This window comes from Hippoglossus hippoglossus, chromosome 23 (assembly GCF_009819705.1).
Source record: "Hippoglossus hippoglossus isolate fHipHip1 chromosome 23, fHipHip1.pri, whole genome shotgun sequence".
NCBI lineage: Eukaryota > Metazoa > Chordata > Actinopteri > Pleuronectiformes > Pleuronectidae > Hippoglossus > Hippoglossus hippoglossus.
The window spans coordinates 11,328,901-11,341,421 of NC_047173.1; the positions used below are offsets into that span (position 1 = coordinate 11,328,901).

A 12,521-nucleotide genomic window follows, 5' to 3' on the forward strand; every position below is an offset into this window, starting at 1 on the left:
TTTGACACATTTAGTGTTGCAATGACCTAATGTGCATTTTCAGAAAAGACGTGACAACAGCAAGTCATGCAAACAGCATTGTAATATGTATCATGCTAATTACTAGTCAAGCAAAGGAAATTGGGGGCAACCAGAGCTATTTACAGAACACTTTATTAATATTTAACTCCAACATGACACTCACACAAGTCCACTGTACAACAGTTAAATGGTGACTGTTTTAAACCTATGTCCAAAAGTAAAGATCTGATGAGGTTAATATAAAAAGCAGGTGATGACATCATGCACCGAGTAGTTTTGTATGCAGAAGGTAAATAAAAGGTGGTTACGGTGAAGAAGTGCAGGCAGGTTCATGCGTGTGTGTGTGGGAGGCATCAAAACATCTAGTGACATCCCGTTCTGACTGGCATCCTAATCTCTCATTACTCATAATCATACTTTGTTCAGGGTGCAATGTTATTTGGCATCAGTGAAATTAAATGTTCCGTGTAGGACTGAGTTTGCTGCATCCTGTTCTGAAGATTATTTTGTCTGGTTCCTGACAGGAAGCGACCAAAAGACTTGTATATTAAGAGTCATCATTTTGGCCTCCATTATGCTGAGTGGTTAATCTGTGTGTAATGGCAGAATTGTTCAGTGGTTAAAAAGTTGACTAACTCTACAACAAAAAGGTCAAATCTTCAACATAAAACCTGTTTGTCTAAACATGAAAAAGATCTTCCACTGCCTATACTTATTTCAACCTCATTGAAAGTTTGAAAGGCACTGCAGTACACGCAGATGTTTGCTACCAAAGCAACTCCCTCCGACAAAACTCAGCCACCGACAGGGAGTAAAAAACATGTCTGAATGGAATAACAGCAAGTCTTTATTTGAATAAAAGCATTTAAGTTAATTTTTAAAGAGCACCAAATTCACAGTGATGTGTTGCATGGTTTGGTTTACAAATGAGAGCTGCAAGCAAGTAGGATGGAAAGTTCATTATTATTGAAGATACCCACCTTCGATCTTTTTTTTTTTTTTTGTGGATGATTCTCTGTAACATGTATGATGGAAAATAGAAGGGCTCAGTCATTGGTAAAACAAGCATTTCACTTTTTCTTCACACGTTTTAGCCAATTTACTACAAATAACTTAAGTTGTTCCTCAACTCCAGACAAACACTCGTTTACATTCATACAACATAAAAAGAACTAGAAAAGACTTGAAATTTTAGATTGGTAATCCCTGACAGTGAAAACATTTCCATTTTTTAAAAATGATTTCAAAGTAATGCAGGGGAAGTCGGTGATTGAAGTTTCAAGCTTCTGGAAGTTGATTTTCATACCATACAGAGAAAAATGAAAAAAAAATGGCTCACGGGAAAGTCACAAACACTTTCAAAATCTAAAACACTCCAGCTTGTCAACATGAGATTTGTATTCAATTGACTAAAACGTGCAAAAACACTCTCCGCCACTTTATAGACTGAAACCTTCTTTTAAAAAAAGTAAATGTCTACAAATATGCAATACAACATGTGCAAACAGCAATTTCAGGTGATGAGAATTCCCCCAAAACTGATTTGTCCTTCAAATAAATATACATGCATTCTTCTTTTGCACATAATTCTTAAAAGTACTAGAGAAGGTGGATTAAAAAAATGGGAGAGGGCAGTCTTTGAAAACATGGCGGGGCAAAATAAAGTATTTCCAGCAGTCACAGTTTGGCTGATGAGGGGCGGGAGTTCGTACGTAGCTTGACACAAAGGCATCATGTAAGGAATAAAACATTCCACGTTTATTTTCTTCGTCATCACTGGAACTGCGAAAAACCTAAGAACAAAAAAAATAAACGAAAAAAAGGCATCCCATTGTTTTTGGTTTTAAGGCGGGGCTACGTCAGGCACGGGAGCGAGAGGGCGATTCCCGAGAAATTTTGCTGTGAATTTTATCTTCTGTGCTCTGTCACACCTCGTCTCCTCCCAGTCCAGCCCAGGTCATCCATTCCTCAGTCCGCGCTCCGCTGTGCGGCTCATTTCAAGCGTTCGATTAGTTCCTGTGTCAAGCCCAGGTTCATCAGCTGCATGGTGGAGAGAGTGGCCAGGTGGGGGAAAGCCTTGAGAAGCTTCTCCCAGCAGAGCTCCAGCAGACTGGGCACCGCCAGCCAGATCTTAAACAGAGAGCCAGTCCTCTTGTTCTCATGAATGTTCACCACGCCACCATGGATGTACATGCAGCCAGCCTGGAGACGGAGTGAAGGAAAGACCGAAGCATATGTTTTATATAGAATAATATAGAGCAATTCAAACCCCTCACATTGGCCAACCTTGTGGATTTATAGGAAAAATGTGGCTAGCAAATCTAGCTATTTTAAACCATCAACATTTCAACAGACGGAGCTAATAATCTGCACTAACCGGGGTGACAGCAGCACAGTGGAAGTAGGCCGGCTCAGGCATCATTGCTGGTAGTTTACTCCACTGGAAAGTCTGCAGGTTGATCTTCCACAGATCAGCCAATATCAACTCCCCGTTGTAGCCTCCACAGATGAATACATCTGTAACCGAGAAAGATAAATGGTTGTAGCTGTTTGTGTGTGAGCTGGCAGGGAGTTACTTTCAACACTGAAGGTTCCACATATAACAGACTGCTTATCCTTGAAACAGAATAACAGCAGTATTGAAAAAGAGTCACCGTTTCGTATTTGCACACAGCTATGGCATCTCCGAGGAGCAGGGTACCCTGTGAGAAGCACAGACATTTTAGAGTTGTGTGCACGAGAACACGAGAGCAATAGGTGATAATTCAGTACAGGACACACACCTATTTTGTCATGAGGTTTAGTCGTAATCTCCTCCCAGGAATTGGTCTCGAGATTGTACGCATGCACCTATTAAAAGAAAAACAATGGTGTATTCACAATGGGTCCGAGTGACTAGAGATCTCCCTTAGCGGCGTATAGCAGTACCTTGTCTAGAGGATAAGATGTCCAGGAAGTGCCTCCTCCCAGAATGTAGATCCTCTGTCCGTCATGAGCTATTTCATGTCTGTACCTGTGGCACACACAAACAACAGTTATGTCAAGGGTTCTTACAACAATGAAAAGATTCCCAGCTTGTTTAGAAGCATGATAGCGCACCGTTCCTCGGGCAGGTCGTCAGGAGGGTTGTTGGGCTTGAGGTGGATCCACTCCCTGGTGGTCAGGTCCAGCCTGTGCAGGTCTGTGCTATAGATGTACCCCGTTGTCCCTCCAAACACGTACAGGAAGCCGTTTATAATGACCATGGCCTGGAGGAACAAAGATTTGAGAGCCTAGTTCATGGTAGTTCTGTTTAATAGTTTGAATACCCAGTGACTAGATTTTGAAAGGCAACTGATCTCTATAGTCCTTTCTTCTTCAAACTACCGATTGATTTCTGAGGCTACCTGTCCATAGATTCTGTTTGGCTTCTTCCCACGGCAGTTGAGCAGGGACCATCGCTTGTACTTCACGTTACAAACGTGAACATCGTTGCCGTTATTCTCACCAAAGGGGATCCCAGTGCCTCCGAACACCAGGAGGTTGTTGCCGTGCAAAACAGCTGAGGGAACAAAGTAACATTACATTTATGTTCCATCCACAATTGCTGGATAACACGATTTTGTTTTTGTGTATAAAAAAAACTGATGAGAACCAAGTGCATGACAAGTAAGAAGTATTAAAATGATCAAAACTAATGGATCTGTTTTACCTGACATAGACGCCAGCTCTGTGGGCATGTAGCCTTCTGTTCGGACCTGCTGCCAGCAGCCTGTGGCAAAGTGGTACCTCCACAGCTCCCTGAACAGTGGATAATCTTCATTATCTGAGCCTCCTGACTCATCGTAGTCGGGGTTGTAGCCTCCAAATACATACAGGTTAGTGTTGTCTGCGACACAGCGATGCCCACTGCGGGCGGGGGGAGTACGTTGACCTAGAGAGGGGGAGCATGTTAATAGAGGTACTTACTCTGGTATACTGTATATTTCCTATACAGTGCCGTCCATATAAAAATGCACTTTTGACTCAACTGGTCAAATCATAGTGTGCTGTAGTTTTAAATATAATAATCTGGCTCCATGGATCTCGTGTTTTTGATTCATTATTCACAACATCACATGTTTTACCTTCTGGGGAAAAAAACAATGCTAAATAAAACCTCACTATTTGAGTTTTTGATATTTTCGGCCAGAGGCTTTAACAGGTTTTCTTTCGGCAGGGGCATGATGACAGAACTCAGAGCAAATTAAGTCTGGTAAAGCACTAAGAATAGCACCGAGCCCTACCTTTAACTCCACTGATGTTTCAGCCAACAAATGCATTTTTATTAATCAGGATTTATAATGGATTCTAAAGCACAGCAGAGAAACAAGGCTTATAGAGAGAGAGCAGAGGAATGTAGGACACGACCAAACACCCACGTTGATACAAATCTAATGCGAGTAACACATACCATAACTTTGGCAGTAATGTCGCAATTATTGTCAGTTATCTATTAACATAGCTCTGAATCACCACAATTCATTGACATATGCCTGCTGAGGCGCTTCCATCAAGACCACACGCTGAAAATGAATTTTTACTTGACATGTGAAATCTGCCAGCTGGATACAGAGGGAAAGTTGTAAGAGGAGCAAAAAAGAAAAAGGCTTCTACAGGCCACATATATTTCTGTGACCAAAATCTATTAAAAAAATAGTTGTTTCTACTTTGCTAAGATAAAAAAAACATCCTCACAACTCTTGCAGAAAGTGATTGACTTGTTGGGGCTCATTACAAATCAATTAATAGGCCAGACAAATGTAAAAGCATTATGCAAAGTATATGTATAGTTTATGAAAATAAGTGATTGCACTGAATAGACCACAAATCCTTTGCGGAGTCGAGTACGATGACTCAGTCAGTCAGTCATCTGGGTCATATTTCTTTGCAGCATGACCAGATCTGGACTGTGTACCATGGTGCACGTTGCTGGGCCCCTGGTGTGACTGACCTTGGCAGCTGTAACGACTGTATCTGTGACACACACGTGAACACAGACCATCAAGCCAAGTGGATGTGGTTAAAAATCAGAGAGGGGGGGTCGGTGAGTCCTGGTCTTTTCTCCAAACATGGTGGAACATCGAGATCATATCTGTTTATCCAGCACTACGTTATGCACACGATGATTATTGATGATTACCATGATGAATAGCGCTGCAGCACACATCTAGCACTAGCAACATACCTGACCGGGTCATGTGCTGCTTTTGGGTGTGAACTTGCACCTGAACGCATCTTGAGTCATCATGCATTAGCTTCACTTGTTAAAACCAGAAACATGTATGTTCTTCAAAGTGAATGGTGCAGTTAAACAGCCCTGGATCTGTGATGATAGTCCTGGTAATCCATGACTGAGTGGGGCCAGCACACATCCCACACCGGTCTTACAGCTAAAAGCCAGGATTTGACTAAATGTACGATGAACTATCTGCTTGTTTTCATGTTCTAAGTAGCTTTGATGTGATTGCTAACAAGCTAGCAAAAAGATAAACAAGCTCCTGGCTGCTAGCTTCAATGTTATGGTTAGCAACGTGCAACAGCGAGGGCAACGTGCACATTGCATTTCATGTGGAACAGACGATCAGAGTGAAAGTGGTTTCTTTAGATCTGACTGACAGGATGTGAGCGAGTTCAAACATGTCGTTAGCATGTCGTGCTAACGCTGACCGACCTGCTAGCGTCTGCGGCGGCCTCCCTGTCAGTCGCTCGAATTTGTTCAGCTGGTCCGGACCGCGAGCAGCTTCCGCCTCCATCGCTTCCCCCGTTTACAATCCAGTCACGTCGAAGAACAACCACATCTGCCGAGGTGCAGATAAAACATTATAAATCAGCCCGCATCTCATCCATCTGAAGCCATTCACAAATTCCTGCTGCCCCCCTCCCGCTTAGCCAATCGGAGGGCTTGTTATTGGGAGGCTGCGTCATCACGGAGGGGCGGGGCTGCGCGTGTCCCGTCTCCCAAAACAACAACACAATGTCTTTCCGAGTCAAGATAGTTATCCTCCACAATTCTTATATTTGATTTGTCTTCTACGCTTTTTAAGCTCAACACAACGTACAGATAATATAATGTATATATTTGATGATAAACAAAAACGCTGTCAAGACTGTAGAACTGTGCTTTAGATTAATTTGTTTTTACTTAAAGTTACATAATTTATTTCATTCTGTGTTTGGGATGTTTAATGTTTCCTGAACTTTTTCTTTTCATTTGTCTTAACTTTGCTTATATGAATATCTGATTAAGTTGAATTCTTACTGTTTGGTTGTATGAATGGATTGAATAAAGTTTTTAAAAAGTAGATAAAAAAACTTCAACAAATGTATTCATCATTATGTATTGTGTGTTTTCATTGGCGAGATTCTATACTGTATGACATGGCTCAGCATTCAAAATAAATGCTTTTATTCCCCTGTAGCTTCATGTCATTCGTTGCATACGGATGGTTGGTCATCATCTGGCAAACATATTGTGGCAGGTTTAAATTTAGGTGTGAAAGAGTTTGCATCCCCTTGTAACTTTTGCTTGAAACAAAGTATTTAGTCCATGTCCACTACTAGATGTGAAATATTACCAAACACTTGATGGTTGGTCATAACATGGGGCATTTTAGAGGATGGCAGATTCAGTGGCAGGTTGAAAATGCAGCCTGAAATAAATACGTGTCCAATATGTCATGTGTGAATATGAGCGCTCGCTACAGGATACATGCTTTGGGACAACTCTCAGGATGGTGGGATGTCAGTAACCCCACAACAACAGGTGGTCAAAGGGCAGTGTGGCAATTAGTTCTAAGCGATTTGATTAATTGTGAGTCAGTCAATGCAGTTTTAATATTTATAATTTTAATATTTGTGCTTTTAAATTATATAGTGTAAGGTAAATCTGCATGAATCTTCAGTTTATTAATTTGAATGTGCATAAAAATGAAAATAGGTTAGTTTGTTAAAGGTTCAGTGAGTAAGATATAGTGACATCTAGTAGTGAAGTTGCACGTTGCAGCGGAATACCCCCCCCCCCCCCTCCAAACATGAAGGCAAACCTGTTGTAGACTTCAGTTGTCATAAAAACTCAAAAGGTGTTTAGTTTGTCCAGTCTGGGCTACTGTAAAAAACATGGCAGCCTAGACGACCTGCTCCCCATGTAAATAGGAAGTATTTCAATATAAAAGGCTCATTCTAAGGTAAAGAAAACAACAAATCGTACACTTTAGATGAAACACACTAGTGAAAACATACAGGATTATTTTATATTCAATTTCTGCTAATAGATCCCTTTCACCTCAATCTTACACACTGGACCTTTAAGTGGAAAAGTTTATTCTGTATAGAATAAAATAACAAACTACATAATAATCGACAAATCAAAAAAAAGCAAACTTGCTGCCTCAAAACCAGTGGTTTTCTAATGTGATAAATAATAAATGCTTATGAATCAAATTGCCACATATAGAAATAACTTTAAAACTAAGTGACTGGCAGAAGTGGGGGGGTCTGAGCTCTGAGCTGTGGTAGGGTCTTTCAAAGCGGAACCATTGCTCTCGGGCTTTATTTTCCGGGGGACGTCAGAACCGATCATGGCGACTCTCAGCGGCAGTCGTGGGGATCGCCTCTCCAACTCCAACCACCAGAAAGGGTCTCTAGTTTCTCCGGAGAAAGTTCGTGAGATCCTGAACCAGGGGGTGTCGTCGACGACCGGCGGCTCCATCAGGTGCGTTTAGCGATCAACCCGGCGGCGTGTGTGTGGCGTACAGGCGCAGTTGTGACTAGCTCGGGTGGTTAGCCACCTAGCCTGGCAGCGCTTGCAACTTCTGCGCCTCCTCTCTGAGAAGCGACCCGAGCCTCATCTCTCCTCACGTCCAGGAGCTCGTGGGCCAGAACAGGAGAGTTTATACATCACTGTGCTTTTTAACGTGTTTACCTGCGGAGCCGCTTTGCTCCGCGGTGCCACTCGGCTGTACACTCGCTCCTCTCTGCACGCTGTCTACATGAGGGGGGTGGGGACCTTAACTGTCGGTAACATGGTGTTCTATTTGCTTGGTGCGAGTTTGTGGATCAATTTCCACATGTTGCACAGTCGCCAGGGCCGGATTACACCCACATAGTGAGGTTGTGCTGTGCATCAACAGAATAGGTCGATGGATTTAGTCGGAAAAGAGTGATAGAGCCGCACTGCTTTGTTTTCCCTGCTGTTACGCAAGATTCACTGAAGTGAAGCTCTGTACACTAAGTGCAGCTTGCACTCTCTTTTCTTTAGTTGTGTTTTTCCAGTAAGTAACCAGCCCCTTGTCAATCACTTCTTTACTTACAGTTAATAGGCCTCACTTTGGACCGTGCATTTCTGTCAAGCTGTGCAAGTTCATTTACAGGAATTATGTGAATTACAATGTACAGTATTAATAAATCCAATCTATCTCTATGTGGAAAATAACATCTGTGCCGTATACGTTTCCTCTGTTTGCTTTTCAGTGGTCAAGGACATTTGAAAGTTCTTGAAGTAAAAAGCAACACTCCCGCACCTTGTGAAGCAACTAACAAAGAAGCCTTTTTCTCAAGAGTGGAATCCTATTCAATATCCTTTCAATCATTTTGAACTTTTGACCCAGTTTGAGGCAACTTGTTGTGGTTTTTCTCCCCATGTGATAAACTAATAAAGACAGCACTGTAGTTTTAGTATGTTTATGTATTTACATGTTACAAAACTTGAATTATCCATGCATAGATACGTACTTTATTTCAGAGTGACAATGAATGTGACAGTTGTTGTTCCTTAGTAGAGCACTGTTTGAAATGGGCAGGCAAACCCCGCACACTGTCCCCTCTGATGTGCGCCCGTTATGGCTGGATCAACATTGGCTGTGATATGCTCAAGTGCTCCAGCTGCAACGCTTTCCTCTGTGCAACACTACAACCGACTTTAGACTTTGAAAAATGTAAGTAAAACTTCAAGAAAAAGTCAGAGCCAGCAGACACTGTGTTTAAGAAAGGTTACACAGATGTTGCCAGTCAGCCCAAAAAAATTAAAGGTCAATCAAATCTCTTCCTTTGAATAGATGAATCCCGCATTGCAGAGATTTTGAGACAGCTTCAGACGCAGCATGAGAAGTTTTGTCCTTGGCCTGACTTCCCCTGTCCAGGTAAGTTCAAAAAATATTCTAGCATGTACTGTATACTGATCTAAATAATCTATAACGTGACAATTTTACTTTAACCTGAGGTATCCACACGATGGTCATTGTGAATATTGATTTGATTTCAGAGCGGTTCTGGTTGGTTCCAGCCTGTGAACCATCAACGCTTCTCACTGCCTTCTTAGAGCGCTTCCAGAGCGCCTGTCTCCTTGCACAGCAGCTGCCAGCCATGAAGCCAGAGCAGCTGAAATCTATGGTGAGCCAGGATAAATCTGATTATTGCAGAAAAATTTCACCTTTATGGGATTTTGACTTGTTCACGTGTAATTCTTGTTTACTTTCCCTTGCAGTCTTTGACTGAGGACATCATCAGTGCTGTACTACAGCTTGTCGAGGAGGAGCAAAAAAGAAAGGGAGGGACTCAGTGCTCTGAATCTTTGGGTGTCCAGGTGGCTGCATGCATAGTTTCTCTCTGTGGCTGGGCAGGAAGGTGAGAAGAAACTCCAAACTCTGTCTAGTACACACAAATTGATGTTGATGAAAGAACAGGGGAGACACTTTTTAAAACTGAGGCAAACGTGACGCTATTTGATCAAATCATGTCTGTTCCATGGTTTTATCTTTTCTTAGCCCAGCTCTACACGCCATGAACCTGCCCATCCTCACCTGCTCCTACTGTATGCGCAAGGTGGGCTTGTGGAACTTCCACCAGATGGAGGCAACAGGGGGTGATGGAGATTCCATAACTGTAGCCCAGTCTGCCCCAACAACAGCTCCTGCCTCAACACCCACGCATGAGGGCCAGGCAGACCGCTCTTCATCTGCTTCACCCACCCCTGCTACAACACCAAGTCGCATGAAGCTGAGGAGCCAAGACTCCACACGCTCTGACCAGGCAAGTTTGATTGAAACACAGCAGGGGATCCCCCGCTGGGTTCACCGTGAGTGAGTGGAGGGGGTTGATGAAGCTTCTAACAAATGTCTGAAAATTGCTTGTGTTCTGGTGTATGTTACAGGGTGAGGGAACCTCCTCCCCTGTGGGCTTGCGATCCCGCAGCAGAGACTCACCAAGCCCCAGTGAAGAGCCACCAAGTCCCTTGACCAGGGGAAAGAGGTCTGCAACACGCGGCAGAGGACTGGGGGACATCTTTGCATCTGATGGCGCCGCGAGCCCGCCACAACCTCCCAAGCGCCTGTGCCTCTCATCAGTTGGTGGTGCTGTAAGAACTAACTTTACTGCTGAAATGCATACCTTGGAATAGCTTTGACGTTTTATTATGGCAGGGTTAAAGTGACACTGGGACTTTGGGGTTTTGAATTTGCTATAACAAACAGCTTTTTGACTTGTTTTCCTGTTATTTCAGGATGATCTCCTGCACAAGAACACATTTGACCCTCTCGCTCAGCACAGAGACTGGTGTCCCTGGATCTCGGTGGGAAAGGAGAACGTGCATCCAGGGGCCATCCGCTTTTTGGATGGAGGTTCAGCACTTCATCAGCAGGGCTGGAAGGCCGCTCTCGATCTCCTCATGCCCATGAAAAATAATTCCAATACAGCAGGAGGCAGTCCAGCACAGGCAAGTCTAAATGTCTGATAATTATATTTCAAAACCACATGCATTTCAAGCTATTTAAAGTGTAATCACACTTACTTAATTTTTGTTTTTTTCAGTCTTGGCCTGACAACTTTTGCGTTGTATCTATCATATAAACAATATTTGGTATTTAACTTTTCCTCTTTCCTTGCAGGGCCCTCGTGACAAGTCTAAAAGGGTGTTTGCTATATTCCGTCAGTGGCAGGTATCCTTCTCTCCATCTCAGCAGACTGATTCCAACCAGACAGCGTTGCAGCACTGAAGTGACAAATTGACCTGCCCTTTTTATGCAGTACGAAATCGGACAGCAGTGTCATATCATATCAGTGTATGCCATCCGTTAAAGTCGTGTTTACAGTCAAAGTGATTCTGGAGGGAAAGGAAGTGGATTGTGTCTTCAGACAAATAAACAAGTGTCTTTTCTGTGAACAGTGAAATGTGAAGGAAGCCTGTCTGGCTTTAAATCATTTGGATGTGTAACTACTGGGGCCTCTACAGGCCTTGCATAATGTGTATACATAAGTAGTCATCACGTACAAGAACACATCTCCGTATGAAAATTGGCCACAAACAAGGCACCTTCTACTAATCTTACATGAAGTCTGCTCCAGTAGTGCTTCAGGAAGTCATGAATGTCTCGATTTCTGGGGAGAACAAGAGACGAGGAATCAATGATCATAAGAACGGGCCAAATGGCTTCACACTGGATAGGTAATGTTTACCTTCATTGTATGTTGAGTCATTTGTGGAAGTGAAACATTAACCACATATCAGCAAAAAAACTGTGAGGAAGTTCTTTTTTGTGTGTACTGTCTTGCTCGGGTCAGAGATAACTTTTTAACGAACAATTCTTTTTTTGAGAAGTGAAATATTTGTTAGTGCTACAATCCTGATTAATACAAGCAGGTAGAACCATGTGCCATTGATGTCAAACCTGTTTTAAAATTAGATTCAGGAATCCTGTATTTCCTTGTTTCCCCCTCCCTGTGACATCATCTTACTGATGCAGTTCTTACTCCTCTGCATGTGCTTTTAGTTTAGTAGAATTTCCTAAAAGTGTTTAATAAAAATAGTCTTCTGAAGGTTGTGTCATTCCTCCAAACAACACAAAACCAAAGCTGAGGTAGAAATTAATTAAATTCACTGCGCATACAGGAAACTTGAATTTAGGTGTGGCAATGTTCTTTGTACCCATTGATGCCTCTGGGACTGGTTTCAGTGGTAGCCATTTTGAGGCCTGTCAATGATAGTTACACAATGTACAGTATGTTCCTTATAATTCTCTTTGATATAAATCATTATCTAGAAAACGTTTCTCTTATCAAAGCAGGCGTGTGGCAGTTCTCGGGGTGTATTATCAGTCATGATTTTGTCCTTGAAAACACAATTTCGTCTAGATGGTATTTGCATCATGTAAATTTCAACCGAGCCTCAGTCTGATTTGAAAGAAACTATTTTAATGCTTCGCCACCGCCCCAAAGAGAAGCTTTTCAATGTATGTGCAGCAACGGTTCCTCCATGTTTGCACAGCTGTGAGAATATGCTCCTCAGAGGGTTGTGAGCTGACGTGAGACATTTTCGGGGTGCATATCTGCATCGCTTCTCTCTTCATGGAGAACAGCTAATCAAAACCAATCCAAAAAGCCATCACCATAGCAATGAGGGGAACCTTTTGAACTACAACACCCTCGCACCCCCTACATGACACTCTGGGGGCCCTGAGCAGCTCTTTCAGCAGCCGACTGCTCCACCC

At 42.7% G+C, this 12,521-nt stretch overlaps 2 protein-coding genes across 2 annotated transcripts; one reads left to right on the forward strand and one right to left on the reverse strand.

Annotated features, from left to right (window-relative positions):
• Nucleotides 1-136: 136 nt before the first annotated feature.
• klhdc10 (kelch domain containing 10) lies at nt 137-5,944 on the reverse strand. Its single transcript, XM_034578188.1, has 9 exons — nt 5,714-5,944; nt 3,713-3,934; nt 3,408-3,562; nt 3,121-3,269; nt 2,950-3,034; nt 2,805-2,871; nt 2,676-2,723; nt 2,399-2,538; nt 137-2,223 (listed from the first exon to the last, which is right to left on the reverse strand). Exons 1-9 carry the CDS (start codon nt 5,793-5,795, stop codon nt 2,014-2,016), a joined length of 1,158 nt encoding a protein of 385 aa, XP_034434079.1. The 5' UTR covers nt 5,796-5,944; the 3' UTR covers nt 137-2,013.
• Nucleotides 5,945-7,574: 1,630 nt separating this feature from the next.
• On the forward strand, nt 7,575-11,850 carry zc3hc1 (zinc finger, C3HC-type containing 1). The gene is made up of 10 exons (XM_034578187.1): nt 7,575-7,753; nt 8,512-8,614; nt 8,825-8,975; nt 9,096-9,179; nt 9,302-9,429; nt 9,524-9,663; nt 9,804-10,068; nt 10,190-10,393; nt 10,538-10,750; nt 10,923-11,850. Exons 1-10 carry the CDS (start codon nt 7,620-7,622, stop codon nt 11,028-11,030), a joined length of 1,530 nt encoding a protein of 509 aa, XP_034434078.1. The 5' UTR covers nt 7,575-7,619; the 3' UTR covers nt 11,031-11,850.
• The last annotated feature ends 671 nt before the right edge of the window (nt 11,851-12,521 follow it).